Raw genomic sequence first — 26,137 nt, 5'->3', positions numbered from 1 at the left:
GTACAAACACATTATTTGTATCAAACATGCCACATGCACACATGCATATATCATGTGACTTTGTGGTTGCTACAGCCTGTCATTTGGTGTGATCTGGTTGCAGTGATGCAGCTGTCCAAACTGAGTCTAAAGAGAAGTAACTCTCTGTTTTTGAAGAACTGGTTGCATTTGGTGAAACTGTCTGTGAAATACATTGCAACATACTTGGGTAGCTCATTAAATTTTACCCACAAGGATATAACAATTCAAGGGAATAGCAACGATGCCACAGATTCAAGGAAACACAGCTGTATTTGCCAGTGTGTTTTTAAGACAGTGAAAAGCTTCCTGATCTCTTTTTTGGGGCAATTGATTAAACAACTCTTGTACATAGAATGCATACCATTTTTTTTTGTTGGTCGCAAAGATCAGACCTAAAGAGCAGGTAAAGCGGTAATTTTGCTTGGGTTCAAATTGTCTGTGGAACAGAAGCACAGGGATCTGTAGGACTTTTTAAAAATGTCTGTATAAAATATATTATAAAAAGTTTTAAATATATATATATATATTTACAACATAGAATTGCAAAGATACAATGTAAACAGTCCAGCTTTGTCTGAAAACAGAAAGGAGTGGTTACATAGAATAATACTTTTATCTATGAAAACCAAGAGCTGGACAGTTGGAGTAAGAGCATGTGTAAAGGCATGTTGCAGTGGATTACTCTCCAAGATAGTCAGTCCCAATTTTCTTTGTTGATTTGTACTAACTTTGCCTCTAGGTGTGCATCATCCTCATTGTTATAAATGATATAAACTTTGGCTTAGATTTTTTTCCTATTATATATTGTGTTTTTGCAGCAGGGTATCCCATGCTTCTGAGCCTGGGCTTTCCCACACCAATCAAATCCCGACCCAAGGCATAAGCCAAGGGGGTTCTCACCACCCCCAGACAGGGAATCGGGATCACAGGTCAGTTTCAACTGCCCTTCCATTTGGGGCAGCCATTTTTCCCCATTAAAGTTCCTTCTCAGTAGTTTCACTGTAGCAAAATGCCTTTGATCGCTTGGAAGTTTTTCCGTGGATGGCAGTGTGAGCTAAGCCCTTTTTCTTGCTGGCCTGATGTATAATTTTTCACTCTTAAACTTGGAAGTTCTGCATTGTTGCATGTTGCGCTGCAAGCCAAACCATTGGTTTTGTTTCAGACATAGACTTAAGCAAAGTTTTACCATTTTGATGTAATGGGTTATAATATATCAATGATGACTGATGCACAGTGGTCACCTGATTTAATACTCCAACGTGGCATGAACTTAAAATACAACAGCAGATTAACTGGAAGAAATAGAAGTAAAATTGTCTATAACTGGTATTAAGAAGCCTCAAAGCTGTCTTGGTCCAACAGTTGCATGCTTTGTTTCCATGTTAACTTTCTCTTTTCTCATTTATAAAATCCAGATCAGGAGTGCTTCATGGTTATCAAATGAGCCTTTCCAATAAAAAGTGTAGGTTAAAGGTTTAGGCATTTTTTTCTTGCATGAGCCCATTAAGATTGGAAAGATACAAATTAGTGCATAGAGTTCTGCCACCAGCCCCCATTGCTTTTGCTAGCAATTTTGTCTTGCAGCTATGCTTTTAACTTTTACTTTTTAATTAGGAACTGACATGGAAAACATAAAGCACTCCTAGTTTTTTTCTTGGTCTTAAGTAAGTACACTAATTTAGAAACTATTTTTGACTTACAGAGAATTCAAACTGTTCCTGTGATAGAGGTTGGGAGATGGAGGGAATAAATGTTATTAAATTTAGACAAAATTGTGCAAACATCATTTGATTATGCGATTTTATAGATCAACCCGGTTTGATTCTGTTAATACTGAGGATACAAACTCCATTCAGCATGAGCAAAAAAGCATATGCATTTCATCCCAAACATTGCCACTGTCAATTGCAACACTGTAGAATAGCAGAAAAGGCAAGAAGGGTGTAGAATGTACTAGATGTTTAGAAACAGAGCCAGAAGGTGATGGGAGAAATGAGGAGTTGATAAACTATTCCATCTCCCCACCACCCCTTTGAAAGCACCAAAGAAGTACAAATGACTAGTTAAATAATTTCATTGTATCCGAAAAAGTGTGTGTGCACACGAAAGCTTATACCTTGAATAAAACTTTGTTGCTCTTAAAGGTGCCACTAGAGTCAAACTTTGTTCCACTGCTTCAGACCAACATGTCTACCCACCTGAAACTAGTTAAATAAAATAAGCTCCAGGCTCTCCGGAGTTTCTTTGTGGATGCTGCAGTTTGCAGCAGGATAGAGGCCAGTCAAGAAAGTAAGGGTTCCTGGGTATAACTCAGCCCACAGATACATTTAATAGTAGTTTGAGGTATTTTTACAATACAACACCTTTATTGGCATATAAGACAATAAATAAGTTACTTCATCAGGTATCATTACACCTGCCTTCTTGAAACACGTCAATATTAAAAAAAACTCCTTACTGCCAAGATCTTAGTCAAGAATTCAGCAATCTGTGCAGTACCTAATTACGTTTTCAGAGTTAATCCTAGACAGTATGGGCTTAATCCAAAGTAATCGAAGATGTGAGTGGAGGGAACAGCATAATAAGATGTGATCTAAGGTATCAGGTTTTCCAGATGAGCAATTACAAATTCTATCACATTTCGGGGTACCTCTGTATCTACCTGAAACCCAAGATGAGGAGAAAACATTAAATCTGGCTAGCATAAAGGCTCTGCATTGCAGCAGGATCACCAAGTTAGAGAAGTATTGTGCCGTACTATTTGGTACATTTCTGAGGTCGAGGAAAAGGCGGGAGCAAGTACTTCTGGCACCGGTCTGGATTATTTGGGCTTCAATGTCCCAGATTCTTCTACAAATTGTCCGGTATATGAAATTCTCATCTTGATTTTCCAAGATGTCCAGGTCAATACCAATTCAACATATTTTTGAGGTTATAGCCTGTGACCACTTTGATACATATGGATCCATAAAGAGTGCAATAAGGCTATTCTGAGGGGCACTAAAATGGATATGAAGCCAATATTTAATAGTGGTGATCCATGTCCTCGAGTCTAAGAGATGGAGACCCAACTCAGCACAAAGGGAATAGTAGGTAAAAGAGTTAGGTAATCCAAGAATACACCATAAAAAGATTGCATGGATTCGATCAATCTCTTTGTTAAAACTCTGAATCCATACAGGGATTCCATATAATAGCAAGAGACTACCGTAGCTTGGAAAATTTGAACGGCGGCCAGGACAAACTGATTTCCTTGTCGGTAATAAAAATGCGTAACAGCCGAAATCCTATTTTTAGCCAATTGGAGCAATTGGTCCCGATGGAAAGACCACTAAATTATAGTGAAACCAACCACCCAAGTACCTAAAGGATCTGACTTGCTCCATTTCTCTTCCATCTATTTTCTACAAGGTGCGTTTCCATGCCTTGGAAAAAACTAGAATTTTGGTTTTCCCATAATTTCCCATAACTGTAAGAGAGTTGTGTCTACAGTAGGAGGAAAACATTGTTAGGACCCGTTTGAGGCCTATTCTGGTGGTCGAAAGAACCACAGCATCATCTGCATACAGTAAGATGGGTATAGATAGAGAGATCAATTTGGGGGCATGTCCATCTATTGCTGCAAGATATGTGGGAAGGTCAGATAGGAAAAGATTAAATAAGGCTGGAGCTAAAACACATCCCTGCTTAATGCCCTTTGAAACAGGTATTTTATGGGTTAAAAAACCCTTCTTACCATACCTAATTTGGCAAGTATTCAATTGATGTAATTTACATATTAGGAAGAGTAGTCGTTGGTCTAAAGTCATCCTACCTAATTTATCCCATAAGATTTGCCTATCGACAGAGTCAAAGGCCTTTTGAAGATCGATAAAGGCAGCATAGAGTTTATCTCTGGGGAAGCAGATATATTTCTCTGCTAAATAAGATAGTACTGTACAGTGATCAAGAGTAGAGTGGTTGGTTACAAAACCAATGTGCCCTCTTCCAGGGAGATTGCAAGATTTCATCCAGCTCAGTAGTTTCGAGCGAAGGTGTTTAGCATAGAGTTTCCCCTGGGTTGACAGTAGGCTAATAGGTCTATAGTTCTCTGTGTTGTTAGGATTACCTTTTTTAAAAATTGGGACAATTATGGAGTTCAGCCAAGTATCTGGTAAAACTCCAAATTTATCAATAAGCGGGCAAGTGGGCAAGAACTTGTGTCCACCAATCAATATCACTCTTAAAAAGTTCAGTAGGTAGGCCGTCAGGTCCTGGGGCTTTGCCAGATTTAAAAGAGTTAAAAAGATCAAAAATTTCATCATATGAGACAGGTGGCTAATCTGGCAGATCAGCAGGCATTTAAAAGTAGTTTATAACAGACATTTGTGTTACCATTTTGTTCTTGCATTATATTGGCTTTTAAAAATTATCCTGATATTTATATTAACATGTTACCATTATTTTTGTAGCACAGCTTGCCTTAAACCACCCTAAGCAAGGGCTCCTATCTAAAAAAGGAAGAAAAGTCCCAATACCAACAAGAAAAGCAACTGTATTAGGTCCACCATGAACATTTCAGTCCTGTTGGAATTTGGAAGGGGGGGGCTAGCAACCAGGAGTAGACCTCAGGAAATGGTGAATGTTATCATTTATCTTGGCCAAATGCCACATGTTGGCTGCAGTCACACACACTAAGTAATCCACTTTCAATCTACCTTCAGTGCACTTTCCAACTGGATTTTGCCAGTTCACACAGTAAAAATCCAGCTGGAAAGTGCACTGAGAGTGGATTATTTAGCGTGTGTGACTGCAGCCATTGTTTATATTTATAATCACCCAGTATACCCATGGTGTCCTTTGTGTGGGACAGGATAGAAACCCTGTCCTAGAGTCGCAGGTGAAGGATATTTCTATAGCACATCTGTTCTGGGTCCTAGTTTAGATACCCAGTCTGGTGATATCATACTGCGGTAGAATAATAGTATTTGTCAGTCTAGCCAGAGAGAAAACAATTGGAATATATCACCTTGGAAGCATGTATTCTAATTTAATCAGTTACTCAATGTAATTGAAAGAATTCTGGGATTCCTTATTCTTCTTCTATAACAGGTGTCCCCAACCTTTTTGAGCCTGTGGGCACATTTGGAATTATGACACATCATGGTGGGTACAGCCACAAAATGGCTGCCGCAGTTTACCTTCTGTCATGCAGTGAAGTTCCTTGTACACCTGCTTCCAAAGCAACATTAAAAAAAACTGCACAGCCAATCAGATCTCCAGAAAAGGCCTCAATGGGCGCCAAGACACCCACAGGCACCATGTTAGGGACCTCCGTTCTATAAGGTACAAATATAATTTTGTTAATGTATAAAAATTTGTTAACCACTTTGTCAGCTGACCATCAGATTGAGCCACAGTCTGTTCAATTTATCCAGATTTGTTTTAAAAAATCAGAATTACTGACTTTCACAGGATGTAACCTTTCATGAACACACTGAGGTGACTCTAATTTTCTTTATCCAGTGCTTGCCACTGTGTGATGAGTTGTTCCTATGTGCAGGAGTTCATCTCACTGATCTGGCAGGGGTCTCCCCTCCCCTTTTGGCACTACAGACATTTTTCTTTTGCCTGTTTGCAGTGACACCGAAGGAATCTAATGTGTGGTGAGCCTCTGCAGATAGACCACTTGCCATGTGCGAACAACTGCCATGTGTTAAATGGAGGAAAGGGGAATGATCTAAGCCCCTTTGGGGGTCCCCATTGGGGAAAGGGCAGGGTATAAGTGAAATCAAATAAATAAAACAAAGAACAGTTTCTGTGTGGCTTCACTAAAGAGGTGAGCCAGCTTTAAGTGTCTGCATTGTTCTCCTAGCTCTGATCTGGAGTTCATTTATATGAAATCATAGAAGAGGCCATATTTGAAATCATAGAAGATGTAACCTGCTGCATTGATCTCCTAGCTCTGATCTGGAGTTCATTGATTTGAAATCGTAGAAGAGGCCATATTTGAAATAGTTGAAGATGTAACTTGCTTTATTTGAAATCATAGAAGAGCGCCCCCCCCCCCCTGGTTTCACAACAGGGACTGTCTACTTTCCGATTTCTTTTGGGTCCAGAGTGGCATGTCTGTTTTGCTGTGTAGCTGTAGCGCAAGGCACATAACATTCCTGTATTTCACTCATTCTGTGTTACGTTGCATATGTAGCACTGAGATATTATTTGCCCCAAGCCATTCTGGGGATTCTATCCAGCATTTAAAATTTGTACATCATCCCACAGAGGAGACTCACTATTTCCCTTCCTGCTTTGGAGGCATTTGTATTTCCATACTTTCTGCTTTCCCACTGTGTTACGTAACATTGAAAGCCTGTTGTATCCAAAATGAGCTCTGCTTTGGAGATTTAAGAGATCTGTAGTTCTTTGGGCTAACAGCTCCCAAATTACATGAGTATTGTTTTCTCTTAAGGAGGCTAAACTGAAAATAAAAGCATGATTAACTAACTTTGAATCCCATGGCTCAGATTTTGTCATGCTGTTGTATGCATTGCCAACATTTTGGGCAACATTCACACTGAGTTAACATTACCCCTAGTGTTTGGGGGATGGAAAGCATCCTTTGCTGAGCTTGTGTTTTGTGTTCTCAGATATTTCTCTATTCTTCTGCTTTCTCTATTCCCCCCATTGCTTTCTGCAGGTATTTAAACCCATGGTTCAAAAGAGAATATAATGTAGCTAAGTGGGTAGAAGATGTGAATAAAAACACTGAAGGACCCTACTTTAGGTATTTTTGTAAATTAATTCTCTATCATCTTTAAGAGCTTTTCCAGCACATTCCAGATATGATGGGACTTCCTATCTTGTATCTTCCAATACAAGTGATTTCTGTAGGTGCCAAGGGCCCTTGTGCATTTGCTGCCTTCTGGTGTCTTTTTTGGGCTTCATTGTGCAATTGCTGTTCTTTTCTGAATGTTTTGATGAAGCCATTGAAAAGGATGTTCATAGTGCATGCATTTCCCATCACCATTTCTAGCTTTCAGTAACCATTTCTTTATTTGATGCCAAGTAGTGTTTTATGGGCATGATCTATGTCTAGCACTAATCAGGTAACGTTTAATGTAAATAGCTAGAATTTAATGTCCCCGAGCTAGCAGCTTCATGATGCATTTCTCTTCAGAGGACGCGATAAAATATTCATTCTCAGCTAGCGATAAAATTTTACCTTGGAAATTAAATGGGAATGACATCTTTTGGGCTTGAGAGAGAGAGAGAAAGGACAAATGTGCCTAGCATAGCCACTGGAGGTCAGTGTAGCAATATGCTGGGAAGAATTAATTTCACTTTGTGGTAAATAAATACATGTATGTATGTATAGCAAGTAGGCACACTACATTCACTTGTATTGGATTTGGATGTTGATCACAACAATAAGATCAAAAGCAGAATGACCAAAAAAGAGAGGGGGGAGGGAAGCAAATGACATGAATTAACACAGCCCACTGGCAATAGAAGCACGGTCTAATCTTTTATCAAATAGTACTCAAAAACAAACAAACAAAAAGTAGACATGTAAGCACATGGCAAAACCTAAAATGAAAATCTTAGTGAAACCACTTATTAAGACCCGCCAAAATAGCACAATATAATTTGCAACCTTTCTCATTCTCCAGAACTAATAATATTAAAGGAGGTGGGGGTGGAATAAATAAATAAACCTCATACATTCTTAAAATAGATGCTAAAGTGGATTATGTTTTACTGATCAACTCTGTCTTAATTTAATTGTTTGTCCAACCTGTGTTTGAAAACTTGCAGATAGCAGGTTGGTCTAAACCAGGTGGAATCAACAAGGTTTGGTAGTGGTGATTATATAGAGCCTTTTGAAAATGCATAAAAGAGAATCTCTTCATTAGATCGTCACTTCCTAATTAGACTTCTTTTGCCCATCCTTTTACAAAGAAGAAACAGTGTAGACCCAGGTAGAGGCCTTTTTTCCATGTCAGCTGAAATCACAAAATTCCAGCACTAGAGAAAACTCCCACTTCATTATTTATTTATATGTTGCATTGGCTCTCGTCATCTTTTTGCTTTGTTGCCAATTTCCATTGGGTTAACTTATAAAGACATATTTGTTTATGACGACCAAAATGCATTTGTGATGGGAAATAATGGAGGGAAAGGAGATCTAATATATTTCAGTATAAAGTATAATTGTTTGTGGAAGGATTTACAATTAAAATTAAATGGAAGTAGTATGAAACCCTGTGAGCAAAAACATGAACAAAACTTGATAAAACTTCTATCTGTTAAGAATGTTGGGATTTTGAAATATTTTTTAGGTTGGAAATAGAGTTTCCATCATTAAAATATTAATATTCTTTTATAACTCTCATGGAAACGGAAATCAAGATGTACAGCGGAAAATCTACAGAGTTTTTCAATGAGAAGTTCTTTCAATATTGTTATTTTTTAAGTTTAGCATTAAGATTATAAAAATAAAAATCCGCAAAAAGCTGGGTCAGGAGGGAAACAATAATGTAGGGGGATGATATAATGGGATATGTTGTATGTTGGAAGTGAGGTAGCTGCTAGATAACTAATTTCTTGGAAATGGCAGGGTATGGGGCTCAAAGCTACAAACATGGCTTATAAGTGTGGCCCCTTCTAGGGTAGATAGGGGAGTTGTTAAGGTGGGTGTTTGGATTTGGATTTTTGCCTGTAGGTGGAGTATTTGGGTTTCATTGGGGGGGGATGTTCTGCAGGGAATTTCAGTTTTGTTCCTTTTTGTGTTTAGTTGGGTGCAAAATACTGAGTGCAGAGGCTGCCACGTACATATAGCAGTCAGCAGGACTGCCAAGAGCCACCCGGACAAAGATTCCATTTGGCCCGCCCCATATGACCCTGATCCAAACTAAATATCATAACAAAACAAATCACTTGGCTGGCTGTTACCTCATATTTATAATAATAAAAGGATCTGCATGTCCATCTGTCTGTCCATTTGTGAAAGGCATAACTCATCCGAAAATAAAACTAGGAATCTCAAAATTGGCCATCAGCTTCAGGATAATCAGAGGAATTCCAGGACCAAAATTTAAAGGAACTGGAATATCTTGGCACAGGTTATCCCCAGACATCCCCCCCCCATGCTATTTGCCATGGAAGACAAACTTGTATAACTATTAAAGTGTCAGAATAGGATCTGGGAAACCCTCCACTCTGGCAAGGACGTTTGTGGGTGATCTTGGGCCTGTCATACACTCATCCTAATGGAGTAGAGGAGAATGATGTAACCTGGTGGTGGTGGGGAGAGCCAGTGGATGAGTGCTTTTTACCTGAGCCCCTAGTGGATGCAGTCAGAACTGCATGAGTTCTTTGACTGAGCATGACCCTGGCTTCAGGGGCCCTCCAGTTGACTTAGGCCCCCCAAATTTTATCCCCTCAGTTCTCCCCTCTCAGCAGCCCTGCCAGTGAGATTTTATAGAGAAGCAAGCTGCATTCTGTGTGACTTGTTTACACTATTTCACAAAAACTAGATAACCATGCAAACGTACTTCAGATCATACGTTTAGTATCTTGAAAAGTTGTAGAATAAGGCAGTAATCAGTTCAGTGAAGATAAATAGGAAATGGATATGGTGGTAAGCGGTGTTCCCTCTAAGCTGAGCTAGTGTGAGCTAGCTCACAGTTTTTTAGCCTCCAGCACATACATTTTTGTCTTAGCTCAGGAAGGATGGGTCCAGAGCAAACTAATTTATGCAGCAGCCAAATCGCTCGCTCACAACTTTAATACCAGTAGCTCACAAAGTAGAATTTTTGCTCACAAGATCCCACAGCTTAGAGGGAGCATTGGTGGTAAGTAGGGATGAACATGAACTGGGAAATGGAGGTTCGTGGTGGTTCATGGGGTCCCATGAACCATGGTTTGCGAACCTCCACAAAATTTTCTATTTACTGAACTGGTCCGGGTTCGTGAGGTTTGTTCAGGTTCCACAGGGGGGACCAATGGTCTTTTGCTCCCCCCGCGAAAGCCACAGTGGCTCTTGCAAGTGAACCCAGAAAGCAGTGTCACACCACTGCAGTGGCATGACTTGCAAGCGAATTCAGAAGGTGTTTAAAAGGTTCCAGACAGTTTCCTTGGTTTAAAAGGTTCCAGACAGTTTCTGCCCACAAATCCTCTTATGAACCAAACAAACTGCCACAAAAACCATGGTAGTTTGTGGGCGGTTCATGATCAGTACGATTGCAGGAATTGCTGTTTGTGATCACACGAGCCTGCCTGGTTCACCACGAAATTCATTTGTGGCCATCCATACTGGCAAGGAGTTAAATTGTCAAACAGATTGCAAACTAAGGCTGCTGTTCTAAATGTGCATAATTTGATAGCAAGTACAATTGAAATAGGTGGACCATTTCAGATAAATCATACTTATGATATGGATGTAAGTATGAACCCTGAAAATTAAATCCTGCCCTATGGAAGCGGCTTCAGAATGTCATTGGGTTAGATTCTATGAATTCAGAGAAGGGTGGTATATACCACCAAATGATAAATAAAAATAAATAAAATAAATACTTTTGCCTCACCAAAGGAAGAAAGCTTGTACCCAAAATCCCCTTAGGAAAGGGGTGGCTCTATTTTAATGCCCCCTGTGTCAAAAAACAGAGAGAGAGAGAGAGAGATTTTCTAGCTTTGCCTAATTTCTTCTGTATTGGTTTTCAGCTTGACATGAATTGGTTTTGCAAGGGAACATTAAAAAATCTGATTCCCCCTACTCAGTGTCTGATGCACTACATTCCATTTTACCACCTGTCTCTGTAGAATGGGCTTGACTCTGATCATTTATGAACAAATCAGAACCAATGTTCCCTCTAAGTTGAGTTAGTGTGAGCTAGCTCACACTAACTCAACTTAGAGGGAACATTGATCAGAACACCAATTCTAGTATGGATCCTTTTGAGGTCTCCAGAGCTGTTTACTGCAAGAGCTGTTCATTTACTCCTCTCCTCTGTTTCCTGTTCTCCAACTAATTAACTAGATGATTCATAAGAGAACCCCCAGTAAGAACTGGTATCTCATTATCTGAATATGTGGGTGTCTGCCTCTATCTCATGCACACACACATATATTCTGATAATTAAATTGTGCTTATTTGGTAAAGAAATATTAAAAGAGATTACTTTTGAATGGAAACTATTTCAGCCTTGTTTTTGGTGGGAAGTGTGCTCTGCTGAATTATTTTAGAGCCACCACTTGTACAAGGAGTGAGAAAATGTTGAACTTTTTTCCAGTTAAGTATAATAACTTCGGAAGACTCTCCATGGCATCAATGAACAAAATCAAGACTGTGTTCCCTTTCCCTCAAGCAATTGGGTATATGAAGCTGCCTTTGTAGTAGTGCACACAGAAATAATTTTTTTTTAAAAAAAATGTGCTCTGCATGTAAGATTCTACTACTCAGTACATACTTTGTATGAGCATAGAATTAGGAGATAACAGGTTCAGTAGTGTATTGATTGTGGATGGGTGTGTGGCAGCTGCTGAAATCCGGGGTGTTAAGGTTCTGTTTACATGTTGTAGTTACACCATTGCTACTCTGAGTGACTTCTGCTTCTTTAATTTGAATGTTTACCTGACCCACAAATACCTCCTAATTGGTGGGTACCAGTCTACTTAAACATATGAGTGGAAGATATAGACATTATCTAGGTCTGGCAGAAACTATGCTGCCCTGCATTAAATGAGAAACAAGAATATTTGATGGCTGGAGAAGGGGAATTAACCAGGGATATAAGGAGTCTACCCCACCCATAGGAATTTGGGGTTAAATCTATGGGGTTCACCAATATCAGGGAGCAGTGCATGAGAAAGATCTGTGATATGTAGAAGAGCATGGTGGGGTGGAGAGATGCTAGTATTTCATCAGGATACTAAAATGTCTGGCGGTCAGTGTTCTTATGGCTTTAGTATTTTCCTGCATATGTTCTAGACACAGGTCTTCCTAGGTCTGTTTGATTCTGAAGGAATCCAGAACCTCAAAGCAGTTCCTGTCCTTGTGTGTAAAATTCCAGTCAATAAAGTGCAGAAGCCTTATTGACCTAAAAATGAATGACTTCCATGTGCTGCAGACATTGACTTGCTGCTGCTTTACCTTACTCACCCTGTACAGAAATGCTGATTGCTTTTACTAATCAGTCCATTTTTGTCTATCTCCCATCAGACTCTTTCTTTGGCTGGACAAATGTGCACTGGATGATGCCTGCATGTTAAATAATTTGGGTGTTTTTAGCACTTTGTATTTTGCCTTTGTTTTTTCATAATTAACAGTTTTGGCCTCTAAACTGCATGACCTTGTGTAATCTAACCCACCCTTTGTTCATTGTGATAAATGTATCTGCTATGTTGTTTAAGTTATGATACACAGTGATAAACTTAAGTTGATGTAGTTGCACATGTGTCAGTGGGACTTGCATCAATGTAAGTGGTTGTTAAAGTGACCTTTTGCTGTGTAATAGCTTTTTAAAAACACTTCTGTTTGTTATCACTCTTTCAACCAATACAGAAATATATGAATAAACTGAAGTTCATCTCACACACACACCTTATTTTTAGATGAATAAAAGAGCCAGCATGGTATAGTGGTTAAGAGCAGTGGACTCTGATCTGGGGAACCGGGTTTGATTCCCCACTCTTCCACATGCAGCCTGCTGGGTCCTCAGCCCCACCTACCACACAAGGTGCCTGTTGTGGGGTGGGGAAGGGAAGGTGATTGTAAGCCACTTTGAGACTCTGCAGGGTAGAGAAAAGTGGGGTATAAAGCCCAACTCTTCTTCTTAACATATTTATCATACTTCAGAGTATTTGGGGCACTTACATATTGTCCCCATATTGCAGGTAGGGAGCTAAGACCAAAACTACATGTGACTGGATCACCTGACATGTGCAATTTATCATCCAAAAGCAGCTCTCTGTGTGGAGAGCAATAGGTACTGTGACCGCAGTGCTGGGGAACAGGAGGTAACTCCTTGCCCCTTGTAGACCAGTAAGTTAAAAGGATGTGTATACAATATTGAGAGGGCAGTGTTGCTTGAAGTTTAACCTCCCTTTCCCTGTGCTGAGTCCCTGATTCAAGATGAACTGCTCTGTGGCTGTTTTGGAGGCTAAATTGTATATCAGGGGATCCAAACTTCATGTGTAGTTTGCCTCTCAGAGGGAGAGGTTTGCCTAAAGCCAACTGATGTGTTCATGGTTGTGTTGAGATTCATAGCAGAGTTTCTTAGCCATTATGTAACCCTAGCTCTGGTTCACAGCTCATCATAAATCACACAGTCCTTTGTGTACACTGATTGTTTAATTTTCTGTATGAAAACAAACACTAGAAGTGGATTTGTTTTGTGTTGTTTTCACTCCCATCCTAAGTAGAGTTAAACCCTTCTGAGTTTGTTGAGGTTGATAAGCTTAGAAGGGGTATAACTCTGCTTAGGATGGCGTTATTAGTCACCTTCAAAGAGTACAGTCCCCTGAGATCGTCTCCTACACAGCCCCAGTTGCTGTCGATGGGGGTTGCGTTTTACAAAAGGGAGCATCCTGACGAACTGTGCCACAAAATCACACATGATAGCTGAAAGCCTTTGGCTTCCCTTCCAGCTATATAAAGCTGCATGAAAGTCTTAACGAGGCTTCAAAGTGTAGTTGCTGTTATTGCAGAAAGACTGGTTATCCCAAGATGTTCTGTTTATTTTATCTGTTTCAATACTTCAGGACTCTTTCTCCTGCAAAGTCCCCATCATCATCTACTGGTTCCATTGCCTCCAGCAGAAAATACCCATATCCCATGCCTCCACTTCCTGATGAAGAGAAAAAAGCCAACAGAGCAAGTGCCAGGGTAAGTTCCATTTGTGCTTGCTGATGGTTGCTGCATGCTTGAGTGAAAGCTTCACAGAAAGTACAGGCAGGGATCATTTTAAACTCTGTGTGTCAGTTATACTTGTCTTGCATCACTGCTCATACCTATTTGGTGAAGCACTCTTAGTTAGGATCAAGTTTCTTTTAATTTTACAGGGCAGGCATAGAACTGCATACATAAGGGTACCCATATTGGATCAGACCCAACGGTCCATCTGTTTCAGCATCCTGTGTCATACAGTAGCTAACCAGATGACCCTGGAAGCCCTACAAGCACGAGGCACACCCAGCAAGACTGGTTGATGTTCAGGAGTTGAAAAGGGGAAAGGAAAACTCCCCAGAACTCTTGATTGACTTTATTTATAGTCCACCTTTCTTGAGAGCCAGGATGGTGCGGTGGTTAAGGTTTATGACAGTGAAACCTAACAAAGTCCACAATCATGCTTAGTTTTACAAATATTGAATTAACAAAGATTTATCATTCTTGTATCAATGGGAACCCTGGTTCAAAGTGCGATAAGTAAGCATATCCTCTGCAGTTCTGAAGGGGCTTGAATGTGTCCATTCAATCACTTTAGCACCCTTTGCATAGACCTGTATGAAAATTCCATATTGGTCCAATGTATCTTCCAGCTTGGCCATTATGCAGATAGCTGCAGTAGCAGGAATATTGTGGGCCATGTGGCACTCATGGCAGGTGGCTTTTTGCCAGTACTCACAAAAGGAACATATTAAAAGTTTGTTTGTTTTACCTCCTGCACTTAGTCCATGTCCAATGGTGCTAAAGACAGAGCAGCAAGTCACCAAGATGTTGTTCAGTAACCTTTAGAAAACCTGCTATGTACTTTCATCCTGTTTCCATGGGAAAGCATTTGCTTTGTTCTGTCACTACTGTTAGTTCATTTAGCACTTCATTTGCCAGAATAATTTGCAGTCTCATTGTGTTGTGAGGTAGGGCTTGTGTCTTGCAACTGCAGCTTAATTTATGTTTTCTAAACATGTGACTGTGGCTCAGTGGTAGAGCTTTGCATGCAGAAGGTCCCAGGTTCAATTCCCAGCATCTCTACTTAAAAGGGTTCAGGTGGTAGCTGATGTGAAAGACCTCTGCCTGAGACCCTGGAGAACACGGCCAGTCAGAGTAGACAGTACTACTAACCTTGATAGACCAGAGATCTGATTCAGTATAAGGCAGCTTCATATACCTAATATATAGTACAATGTGGCATAGATAATGTCATGCCATAACATTTTTACTCATCTTATTTTAAGCATATACTAGGGAATGATGGATTTGCCTTAGGCCTTGCGGTACCAAATTTTGGTGGCTGGGAAGGAGACCAGGATTTGTATTGGTCTTTAAACCTGTCTATTATTATTTTTTGTCTGGGACATAATAGCAGGTTTCTCTTAGAACACTTTACAGATAGGGGGCTAGTGACGAGGCTGGAAAAAAACCCTGAACCCACACATACGTCTGTGGCTGGGGTAGTCTCCGTTCACTGGACCACACTGGACCACAACAACAACAACAACAACAACAACAATAATAATAATAATATACTTTATTGTCATTGTACATAGTACAACAAAATTAAAGGTGCAAACATTTCAGTGATCTATAACAAAACAAATAAAATGAAGTAATTCCTAGTAATGAGCATTTATCTTTTTCTCCCCCTTTTAGCTATGGGAGACTTCCATTTAGTTCCACTGTCTGAGCTGATGCCAGAATGGTTTACTTCAGGTTTTATACAAACTCAGCATCACTGAGTCACTGAACATTCATCTGCTTATTGGACAGTTTGACAGGACAGAGATGTGCATCGGCAGGGAGCAAACAACTTCTCCTGGTGATGGAATGGTCAATTTTCTGCAGCTGACTAGAATTTTGTTAATGACAAGTGTGAGAACAACCAAACAATAGAAAAAATATTAACCTGTGGGACTGAACATGATATGGTTATTCCGCATGATGACAGATAATATGTAGACATGCTGCTAAAACTAATTGGAGTCCCAACTGTGGGTTTTCTCTGGTCTAATATAGTCCCAAATAACTAAAAAAAAGGAATTCAGAATTTGGTATGTAAACATTTATGCTATGTGCATGAATCCCTTTGTTCTCCACTTTCCATGTGTAAAGGATTAATCATTATATCGTAGTAGAATTAGCATGCAGGAATATGAAATGGAAGACTTTTCCACAGGTGGGGTCTAAAGCTATGAGACGCAAACATTTGACATAAGCATCGAACAAAAAAGTGAATTTTTTTACCTTTTGTGATTATATTCTCAGTACAAGAAATGCATATATGTGTAAAAAGTTATAAAATACCAACAAAGCAATCATATATAATGTGGTGTTTGTCTGAAAAATCATCATGGCTGAACATTATCACGCACTTCAAAGATCTGAGTGTTGGAAATAAGCAATTTTAAAAATACTTTGGTTAGGATACCGGCACACTGTCGAGCTTTGGACCAAAATCTATATAGTTTATTCAAACTCTGCAGAGAGGATAATTCAGCTGTTGTCCAGCCAAAGTTAAGCACATTTATGTCCCATTGAATTAAATGAGAGGATATTAGGTAAATGTTTTATTCTTCCTTGGCTCCTAGAGGTTATTTTTAATTCTTAGGGTTAGCACTTCTACTTTGGAACTCTTGCCTTAACATTGATGAGGGTTGGAACTCCCTGCTCTGCCAGAGAGGTCTCAGAAGAGTGAGAAAACCCTCAACACATGAATTGTGCAATAAAAAGTAACAGTGGTGGAAAATGTATCGAACATAGCTGCAAAAGAATGAAGACAGAATCAAAGGACATCTGCATATTTCCCTGCCTACCTCATCAAGATATCTGGTGAGTCAGAAGTAGGGGTGTGCATTCGGTTCATCCAAACTGAATGCACCCCCAAAAAAGGCCATTTGGCCCCCTTTTGGGCAGCCACGAGCTGAATCAGATTCTCTGATCTTATTTGGCCTGCCGCCAAAAGCAGCCGCCAACATTTGGTGGTGGCCCAAAAAGGGGCACCCAGCCCCAGGAAAAGCATGGGGAGGCATTTAAATGCCTCCCCGCACCCTCCCTGGCCTTTCCTGGATTGCCCACAGGGGCGAGCAAGCCAGAGAAGGGTGGGGGGCTCTAGAAGCTAAAGCGGTAACAGTGGTGGAAAATGTATCGAACATAGCTGCAAAAGAATGAAGACAGAATCAAAGGACATCTGCATATTTCCCTGCCTACCTCATCAAGATATCTGGTGAGTCAGAAGTAGGGGTGTGCATTCGGTTCATCCAAACTGAATGCACCCCCAAAAAAGGCCATTTGGCCCCCTTTTGGGCAGCCACGAGCTGAATCAGATTCTCTGATCTTATTTGGCCTGCCACCAAAAGCAGCCGAAATTTGGTGGCGACCCAAAAAGGGGCGCCCAGCCCCAGGAAAAGCACCCTCCCTGGCCTTTCCTGGATTGTCCACAGGGGCGAGCAAGCCAGGGAAGGGTGAGGGGCTCTAGAAGCCTTCACCTGCTCGCCCGCTAAAGCCGAGCGAGCCGAGGAAAGCACGGGGAGGCATTTAAATGCCTCCCCTCCCCTTCAATGAAGGGAGTGTGCCGCCTCTGCGGCGCAACTGGGGAAGATTGAATATTTAAACTTCCAGTTGTGCCACAGAGGCGGCATGCTCCCTTCGTTGCGGGAAGCCTGGGCAAGCCCCCTTGGAGGGAGCCTTCCGTTGACTTGCTCGGGTGCCCCTGGCCGAATCTGATTCAGCTGGCCAAATGAGCCCCGCATTGGCTTAAGTTGCCGAGAGTGGCATTCAGGGGTCATTTGACCAGCTGAATCAAATTCGCCCCGATTCGGCACTGGTACCCTTCAGGTAGGAAAATGCCCTTTGATGGTGGTGGAGCCCAGAACTTCGTGGTCAGAAATTTATCCCTTCTCCTTTTGCTCCATGATATCATTCTAGATCCTTCAGGATGCATAAAATGACTTCATCTCGAAATCAGCTTCCTCTGCAAAAGTGTCATCCCAAGGTCAGCATATGTGTTGATCTTATACTACTTGGTAAACAAGCAGACTTAAGCCAAAGTTGCAGCTCTTGAATCAGTGGAATGCAACAATTCTCCAGCCAAATCCTCTCCTCTTGCCTGTCAGGACGGAAACAGTGCCTCAGTACCATCTGGGAATGGGCAGGCAATATGGGTCCTGGAATGAAGATACCAGTGTCAGGGGTTCCAATGACAGCTGTCATTTTAGAGGCATAGAGTACAGTCACTTTGACTCACAATATTACATCTCACTCCAAAGAAAGCCATGCACTAGGAGCAGGGGGAAGCATGTCAGAACTTGCTGATAGCAACATCACAAGTAATATTGTTCCTAGGAGGAAGCAAGCCTTTGATCAGCTGAGGAGGGCCAGAACTAGAGTCTAAAACAGTTAAAAAAGGATAGGTTCTGGAATCAGCAGTTAGTAGAAATATAAGGAGAGGTGTTCTCAGTTTTAAGGGTCTTAAAGGGAAGAGCCTTGCCAAAAAACCACAGAGTAAATTAAACAGTCATGAGAAAGGACGTTGTTCTCTTAGGGATTTGTAACTGGGTAAAGACCAGGTATTAAAAGATTGAAATAAAAGGATGTTTTTGCAATATGCATAGGATCCCTAAAATACTTCTGTTGGTGCTATTTGAGTGCTATCAAGTTCATAAATGATTTTTGGGGGAACTGGAGTAACACTGTGGGCAGAACCTCACTGTTCAAATCTGATCCATCGAGACTGTGTTATGTTCTTAGTAATTATATCTTTGCAAGGTCAATAGAAACTTTCCAGCCAGAGGGATCTCAGTGCTCCATCCTTAGCCAGATGCACTCTTCCTGACATACTGGAAGCTGAGAGGCAGTGGCTGCAGTAATTAGGTTATTCAAAATATTGGCTACTCTCACAGGAGAGGTTTCTATCAACAAAATACAGTTAATCTTAGAAGGCATATCTCACATTCCTGAAACTTCTGCAACAAGCCTTCATAAAGGACTGCATACACTGAAGTGAAGATAGAAGGGTTTCTTGCCAATAATCCCTATATATTTATAGGTTTTCAGAATGCCCACTAACTCTTGCTGTAGTTGGTCATCCCCCAATGGTACATAATATCCCTTGATGGAATCTAAATTGGGTTCCCGATGCTATGATTGGGATTGCTATGACAGGACTGCTATGATTGGTGTAGTGGTTAAAAGCGTGGACTTTAATCTGGGAGAATTGGGTTTGATTCCCCACTCCTCCACATGCAGCTGCTGGTGTGACTTTGGGTCAGTAATAAGTTCTTTCAGAGCTGTTCTCTCAAGGGCAGTTTTGACAGAGCTCTCTCAGCCCCACCTACACAAGGTGTCTGTTGTGGGGAGGAAAAGGGAAAAGGATTGATAGCCGCTCTGAGGGTACTTCGGGTAGTGAAGGGCAGGGTATAAATCCAATCTCTTCTCCTTCCACCTTTGAATACAATGTACACTGAAATCACCTTAAAGATGTTAATTCTGGTAGTTGTCACTTCTGCCAGAAGCTTTCTTGTTTAAATATTGTTTGATTATTTATAAAGCATCTGAGAGTCTAAGGATTATACAAGCATGTTTTTCTTTTTTGGTTTTTTCTCCCTGTGCTTGTGTCCAATCCAAATTTGTGTTATTTTCTGTGATCGCAAAGTGTTTCTTAGGCATGTTCCCAGATTTATGCCCAAATCCAAAAATTGCAGCTTTGCAGTTTTTCTGAAGCTTATTCTGGCCTATGAGTTCTTAGGGAATCATCTCGTTAAAAAACCAAAAGAACACCTTTGGGGGGGGGGGGGGGAGCCAAGTCTGCCATTTGGGTTGGATAATCTTTGAGGAAATACAGCTTTGATACTGAGTTCTAGTCCATATTTACCAGGCATTATAAAACCAGTGTTTCCCCCCTGCAGATTCTGCCTTTAGGAGAAGGGTACTGCAGAGAGCTAAAATACCACAAGTGTCCCTATCCAACTGGAAGCACGCTCAGGGATGGCATTGCTTTCATGCATCCTGAAGGTTCTAAGGTATCTTCAAAGAGCTATGGGAGAAATGGAAATTTCTTACTCTGAGTTCCTCCTCTCCAGTACATCCACAGAGCATTCTCTCCACGACTGAATTGCATGAGATCAGGGTATAACTAGTCTTCTTCCTAACCGTGTGTGTGTGGGGGTGGTGGTGGTTGGGATATCTAGTTGCCAACTTCCAGGTGGCACCCGGAGATCTCCTGCTATTGCAATTGATATCCAGACAACCAAGATCAGTTCCCCTGGAGAAAATGGCTGCTTTGGAGTGCAGACTCTATGGCATTATACCCTGTTGAAGTCCCTCCCCTCCTCAGGCTCCACCCCCAAAATCTTGAGGTATTTCCCAACCCAAAGCTGGTAACCATGGGGGTATCCACCTGCCCTGTCTTGTCCTGTGTCTTTTTTGAAATGGACACTTCTGTTCTGGTTGCCACTTTCATGCTTCTGTCATATGGAATATTGGGGGGGGCATTGTTTGTAGACTGAAGGATTTAGTTTTTGGGAATTAGAAGAGCACTTTTTGTCAGAGCAGTTTATCAAAGAACTTAGCCCTGCCTCCTATTCAAAGAGGAGGTGCTTACCCAAAGGATCTAGAATTCCTTCTGGGAGCCAGGGGAATTCATGGTAAGAAATTTCCTTCTCTTTCCCATTGAACTCAGTATTACTTTAAATTTGGTTAGTTCTGGCTGGATCATCCTGTGTCTTCAATGAAACACAATTTTCACTCTGCAGTCTGGAAAGACAACAGGGTGGTTATGCTCAGAATGGCAAATTTGCTGTATGTACTAAATACTTATTTTATGAAGTACAGCTGTATGCCATTTATCCTACATGATAATACTTTTGCAGATAGCAGTATTTTGAACAAACAGGAATCATCATCTGAATGGTTTGATAAAATTGCCAGTTGATCTAAATGGATTGTATATTATGTAGAAAGTTTCTTCAGACATCCAGTAGTAGCATACACAGGCAGTTCTCCATTTCCAGTTAAACAGAACAAGCAGAACTCTGTATAAGATGCATGTTCAGAATGTTGTGCAATTACCAGTTGCAGATTGATGATGGGCATGAATAGGTATATTTCCCTTTTAGTAGAAAGATACAGATGAAGCAACCCCTTCCCTTGAATTCCTTACAAAAGACTTCATGCAGTTTTAACAGACACAGGCACTTGAATAAGGCAGCATGATACTGCCAATAGAATTCTTATATTCAAGTAATAATGCTGATTGCCAGGCAACGGTGACATAGAATTGAAGCAAACAGCTAAAAGAAAAATGGGGAAGAATCTTAAAAGATTTTTCCTGCCTTGTGATTTTTTTTTATGAGGTGACATTGTAACACCTTTAATTTTTTAATTTTTTTTGCTGTACAGTAAAAAAAAGTTCTGATCAGTTATGCTGTGGTAATCTTGCAAAATGTACTCCAAATTTATGCAAGATAAAATTATAGGAATAAAGCACCTTATTACAACTGTGGTAGAACGTTGTCTTCCCAAGATACATGTTTTGCAAGGTTTTTGTATGGCACTTTACAGCGGCACATTTTTCACTGCAAACGTACTGAAATGAGAGAGACATACGCTTCCTTTGAACTCTGAGGGGGTTACACCATGATGCTTCCTAGATACAACTAGGAAATAAAATATTCCCTTGCAGTGGTTAGGATAAAACAGCGGAAGTATCGATCTGTGTAAAGAAACTAAGGGGACTGCCTCATGGCTGTTGGGGAAAAAAAGGCTTGTTACAAGCCTCCTTAAGGCAAGAACATCATCCAATCATTTTACAGTATTTGTGAATGGATTCATAAGTGATATTTCAGAACTTCCTACCTCTTTTATGTGATTCCTTTGGTAGGTGTATTCCACTTGTTGCCTCCTTACCTGTAATTGGGTTTGTTTCAAGAAATCCCATTTATCTGAGAATGTCCATTCTATGGGAATATAGAGTTAAGGATGTCCCTAATTGTAAAATATTCAAGACTTTTAAAAGTATTATATTTATAAGACTTTGCAGGTTATATTTATACAGTTCTGGCCTTGCAGCCATAAATATCCCAATAAGAGGTATAATGCTTTGGTATTTTTAATTTGTAACAAATATGAAATAATACAAAGCACATATACATGAGAAATGTCTAAGGGATTGTTGATTATATATAAGAGATTAGTTTTGGAAATATTTAAAGTAGGCCAGGAATTGGACAATGGAAGCTGAGTTAATACCTCTTGCCATTAGGGCTTGGGAAATTCTATTGAAGTCATGGATGCCTTTCTATAGGTTTTCTATAGTTTCATTGGATGTAGAATCAACTTCTAAAACATTTCTCACTAAGTTCAAGAATGTTTAAGGTAAAATGACCAATTCTCTGTCAGTTCTGGAGAACAACCTCCTTACATACTAGCTTTTTTTAGTCCTCTGTTGCTGAAATATTTAGATTTTTATCATGTGCCTTTTTCGATGTTTTGATTTGATAAAACCTATTTGCCACTTGAAATAGTTTGGTGATATTTTCTGTATCCTCTTTCATTCATCTTGTTTCCAGATTATTAAAGAGCAAAGATTTTTTTTTGACGGGGGCAGACAGGTGAATGCAACTTAGTGGGTATTGAGGCAAATCTTCCTTTAGAAATAATGACAAACATTGTGCTCACTGCTTTCGTCGTCTTCCATTCATATAATTCATTGTAACCTTTGAATTGACCATCCTTGGATCATTGCTAATATTTGTAAATATGCAGCCACTTGGTAATTTCAGTGTAAATCTAAATAACAATTTTAATAAATTTTGGCTTTTACTTCCATGGTCTAGTACAGCTCTCATAACCTCGCCTTGACACGTGAAAGGGTTGTGAACTTGTGAATGATGGTCAGTAGGATGAGTCTTTGACCAAGTAGGATGATAAAAGTTTGAAAAGGTAAGGTACTAGCCCTGCTCACAAGTTAATGAGTACACATACAGTTCATGTACACTGTACTTTTGAGCTTTCTTTATATGTGTGTTGAGTAATTCTCATGTTACATTTATCCAGGTACTGGTCCCAGGTTTAATTGGTAAAGTGAATGTACATTGACTTTCTTACCAACAGTTGTACATGCAGGATATATGCATTCATTGTAATGTGAATGCAGCTAAGAAACACTTTGCCTCTAGTTACTTGCTACTTTTAGTACATATGGAAAATATATAAATTTTAATTGCTTGTATAAAGAATGAGGGCTTGAAGCTTTTAGTCAGTGGAAAGTTTCTCCCAATGATCCATCTTTCTCAGGAAGAAGTAAATCATGACTTATATCCAACTGAAGTTCTTTGGACCCTTAGAGATTTCCAATGGAAATTAGACCAAAATATGATTGAAATTAGTTCTGATCTACAGCCTGATTCCTATGAACTGTTATGCTGACCAAGAAGCAGTTAGTAGAAAGACAGAAACAGGACTTGTGGTGGTGTTTTTCAGATTCTCCATACTGACCCAGCAAAAATCCATAAATTGTAGACGCATAGCTGTAATACTCAAAGCCTTTGCGTGGTATGAAAACAAGCAATAAAAAGGTGCATTTGAGTACATAACAAAGTCCTTCATACCATCCCTAATATCACCCACCAGAAAGCGAGCTATGCCATCTGATAAAGAGAGGGAGTTTACCTGAAAGGTATTCAAGTGAGATGTACTTTGCCCCAGAGCCACTGTTACATTGGTATATGCTATCAGTACAATATTGAGCTCTAGCATGGGGACGTCAAAATGAATTCACACATCAGAAGTAAGCCTCAGGCTGATCCAACATGGCGTTTGGATTTTTTAAAAAAATTATTCTGTAAATATAAACTATTTTCACCTCTTTGAAATGATCCCTAAACCAGCAAAGGCAGGTAAGCCTTTCAGTAATGCTAATTTGCATTTTGCTTTAAGACTTATTAATATTTTCAATTCATTTTAAGTTTTCCATAAGCAATGCAGTCTTGTTCTAAATGAGTTAGGCACAAGGAAGTGCCAGCCTTTTAAAACAGGAGTCCAGTGGCACTTCAGAGATGAAAATAATTTCTTCCAGCACAACCTGTCACAATGAAGTGATGTATCTGCATTATGAGGCATCTGATGGCGTGAGCTCTGATTTATGAAAGCTTAGGCTGGAATACAAGCTGTAAGTATGTAAGGTGCCTTTGGACCTCTGTTTTATTTTGTTGCAACAGACTAACTTCCAGCATTTCCCCCCATCAAGTCACAGCTGATTTATGGAGACCCCCATGGGGTTTTCAATGTGAGAGACGTTCAGAAGTGGTTTGCCATTGCCTGGCTCTGCACAGCAACCATGGACTTTCTTGGTGGTCTCCCATCAAAATATTAAGCAGGCCTGACCCTGCATAGTTTCCTAGGTCTGATGAGATTGGACTAGCCTAAACTATCTACATTAGCTACTCACCTGGAATTATCAGCCTTTTAAGTATTTAAGTCTTAAGGGTCCCGGTCACACGAGCGGGATACCGCGCCACTGAAGGGAGGCAAAGTGGAGCCGGAGCAAAAAGAACCGCGGGAGCGCGATCCAACGCGCTCCCGTGGCTCCGGCAGGCAATCAGACATAGCGCGGCAAAATGGATGTTGCGTGTTTGTGCGCATGCGTGGGACGGGGAATGGCACTGGCTGGGGCGGCTACCAGCGCTTCCCCAATCAGACGCCCAGAATTGCCGCGCATCATCTGGATCTTTGGGTAGTACCTTTTTAATGCGCGTTTACAGGCCAAAGGGGCCGATCGGGGACGGGTGCGTGACACTTCCCCAATGCTGCGGTGTGATCGTGCCCGCTTGATGCGCCCCCGATCTGTCCCTCTTGCGGGGCAAATCCTCTTGTGTGACCGGTGCCAAGGAGTACCTACCATTTACTGGGATTAATCTGCAATTTTTGTGATCTTTATCTATATTGCATTTCTGTACAAAATCTTCTATTAGTAGGTTCAACAGAACATCAAGTAATTAATGGCTTGGATCCCTCCTAGATTTCCATGGGTGGTTTTTGCCAATCCCTTCACCTGCGGAAGATCTCTGAACCCCCCTGAAGGTAATCCAGGCAGAAGAGAAGAATGGGCGAAAATTGCTCCCAGCCTCCCACCACCCTTTGGTCCCATGGAAATCTAGGCAGGATCCAAGGCTATATGGTATCTATGTTAGAAATTTTGGACACAACTTTCACCCTCCCCATTCATCTATATATATAAAATAAAGTCCCCTCACTGTAAAATCAACTCCCAGGCCAAACTGCTGGACCTAGAGACATCAAATTCAGGGAAAGCACTCCTACCGTGGCATAAGTGCTCACTAAGAAGGGATTTTTAGAAATTAAACGCCTAAGTGGGTCAAAGGGGGTAAAATGTGCTCCCCTATTGATTCCTATGCGGCTCCCAGGCCTGCACCCCCCACTCTCTGATTGGTCAGCTGCAGAGCTCAGTGTTCTGAGGTAAAAACAACCCAACAATTACAGGGGACTGCAGACAGCTAATGACAGTTGAGGAAATCAGAAGTGGCCAACAGCTACTTGTGAGGTGAAGCAAGGCTGCTGGCCCAGACTCTCTGATGGCTTCTAACACACTCCCCCCCACCTCCTACACCTAACAGGTGGTTGTCTGTCAGGTGCAGCCCCACCTCCACAGTGGCTTCTAATACTACTCCCCCCTCCCTCTCCTACACTGGACAGGCAGCTACCTGTCAGGTGTAGGAGGGGAGGTGGGTTGGCTTCCAACACACTTCCCCCACCTCCTTCACCTAGCAGGCGGTTGTCTGTTAGGTGCAGCCCCACCTCCACAGTGGCTTCTAATACTCCTCCCCCTCCCCCACTGGACAGGCAGTTGCCTGTCAGGTGTAGGAGAGGAGGTGAGATGCTTATAGCTGCCAGGGAGGTTTACTCAGCAGGATTGCCTTAGCACTTCTGCTGGCCCAGCCTCTTTGATAGCTTCTAACACACTCTCCCCACCTCCTTCACCTAGCAGGCGGTTGTCTGTTAGGTGCAGCCCCACCTCCACAGTGACTTCTAATACTCCTCCCCCCTACCCCACTGGACAGGCAGTTGCCTGTCAGGTGTAGGAGAGGAGGTGAGATGCTTACAGCTGCTGGGGAGGTTTGCTCAGCAGGATTGCCTTAGCACTTCTGCTGGCCCAGCCTCTCTGATGCCTTTAAATACAATCCCCCC

General features: G+C 41.0%; 1 protein-coding gene across 1 annotated transcript in view; it reads left to right on the top strand.

The window, feature by feature from the left end:
- The window catches only part of ADAM22 (ADAM metallopeptidase domain 22), a 158,255-nt gene extending 141,955 nt beyond the window's left edge, over nucleotides 1-16,300 (top strand). The window contains exons 29-31 of the mRNA XM_015424136.1: nucleotides 6,698-6,784; nucleotides 13,762-13,885; nucleotides 15,590-16,300. Coding sequence (XP_015279622.1) covers nucleotides 6,698-6,784; nucleotides 13,762-13,885; nucleotides 15,590-15,610 — 232 coding nt within the window. The 3' untranslated portion in view covers nucleotides 15,611-16,300. The remainder of the gene's footprint in view (nucleotides 1-6,697; nucleotides 6,785-13,761; nucleotides 13,886-15,589) is intronic.
- The last annotated feature ends 9,837 nt before the right edge of the window (nucleotides 16,301-26,137 follow it).

Source organism: Gekko japonicus, unplaced genomic scaffold (assembly GCF_001447785.1).
Source record: "Gekko japonicus isolate JY-2015 unplaced genomic scaffold, Gekko_japonicus_V1.1 scaffold1268, whole genome shotgun sequence".
NCBI classification, from domain to species: Eukaryota; Metazoa; Chordata; class Lepidosauria; order Squamata; family Gekkonidae; genus Gekko; species Gekko japonicus.
Note: the sequence above shows the minus strand (reverse complement) of the source record. Positions and strands in the feature narration are given on the sequence as shown.